This window comes from Habropoda laboriosa, unplaced genomic scaffold (genome assembly GCF_001263275.1).
Source record: "Habropoda laboriosa isolate 0110345459 unplaced genomic scaffold, ASM126327v1 scaffold244, whole genome shotgun sequence".
NCBI lineage: Eukaryota > Metazoa > Arthropoda > Insecta > Hymenoptera > Apidae > Habropoda > Habropoda laboriosa.
This window is the reverse complement of record NW_017100399.1, coordinates 287328-288622: the sequence shown is the minus strand read 5'-3', so window position 1 is coordinate 288622 and position 1295 is coordinate 287328. Positions and strand designations below refer to the sequence as shown.

At 29.3% G+C, this 1295-nt stretch overlaps 1 protein-coding gene across 1 annotated transcript; it reads left to right on the top strand.

The window, feature by feature from the left end:
- The first annotated feature begins 78 nt into the window (after positions 1-78).
- LOC108575306 (interferon-inducible double-stranded RNA-dependent protein kinase activator A-like) lies at positions 79-1249 on the top strand. The gene is made up of 2 exons (XM_017938067.1): positions 79-537; positions 605-1249. Exons 1-2 carry the CDS (start codon positions 193-195, stop codon positions 1247-1249), a joined length of 990 nt encoding a protein of 329 aa, XP_017793556.1. The 5' UTR covers positions 79-192.
- Positions 1250-1295: the final 46 nt, after the last annotated feature.

Here is a 1295-nt window from a genome sequence, read left to right as displayed (position 1 = left end):
AGTTTAATATTTTACAATTAAATTTATATGTTTAAAGTTGCTATGTTTTCTTCTTACAGGTACTAAATTGTATAACTACAAATGTGAATTTAATGCTTGATAGTGCATATTAATACAATTAGTTAGGAAGAGTTTTAAAATTGGTTTTAACTTTTAACAAAGGCAAAATTAAAACATTTGTAATAATTTGAAATGAGTAAAACACCTGTATCCATTTTACAAGAAATGATGGTAAAAGAACATATAGTGCCTAAATATGAACTTGTACACGATGGAGGAGGTACACATATGAATACTTTTATATATCGAGTTACATGTGGTAGTATGTATGCAAATGGTACAGGACGTTCTAAAAAGGATGCAAAACATGAAGCTGCAAAAGCACTATTGGAAATTATAGTAGCAAATAGAAATTATCCACAGCTACCAGCATCACCAGCACAATCACCTGTAAGAACACCCTTACCTGCAACAGTTCCTGAAGTAGAGAGAATACCACCAAATGTACCATTTGTTAATGCTGTTGGTGTTCTACAAGTAAGTCATGTTTCTTAATTTTATTCCGTTTGTCATTGTAATACTATTTATATGCATATCATTGTAGACTTTATGTGTTGAAAATGATTTAGAAGAACCTAAGTATGAATTAATTAGCGATGTTGGACCCCCACATGCAAAAGTTTTTACCATTCAGTGTAAAGTGGCAACTTTTCAAGAAGTTGGTATTGGTAAGACAAAAAAGCAAGCTAAGAAAGAAGCAGCAAAAAAATTATTAGATAAATTAACTGATATAATTCCTGATTTAAATGAAATGCAATCTGAAACTGAACCAATCATGCTGGACAGTGGAAATGAATACTTAGAAGTTATTAAAAAGTATACTGCAATTAAAAAAGTTAAGTTAGGTGTTAAATTATCAGAATATCATACAGAAATGCGGACTAACATTAATGACGAAAAGCGTAAGGACCTAATAGAAAAATTAACATCTCTTGTTCAAGAAAGTTATACGATTTCTGAGGAATGTGTAAAAGATTTATCTGATAAATTTGAAAATATTTTGTCAATTATAGATTCAAGTATGTCAATTGTGCTTTTGCAGTCTATAAGTTCAAATATTTACTCTGTAGCTGTAAAACTAAATTCTACTCCTGATATTGTTGAAATTGCAGTAGGAGACTCTAAAACAGGAGCTACATTTCATGCATTAATGAAAATAATTAATACTATGTTACAGCTTTTGAAATAAATTGACATGAAAAATTAATTTTTTTACAAGTAGAAGAACAACTTAT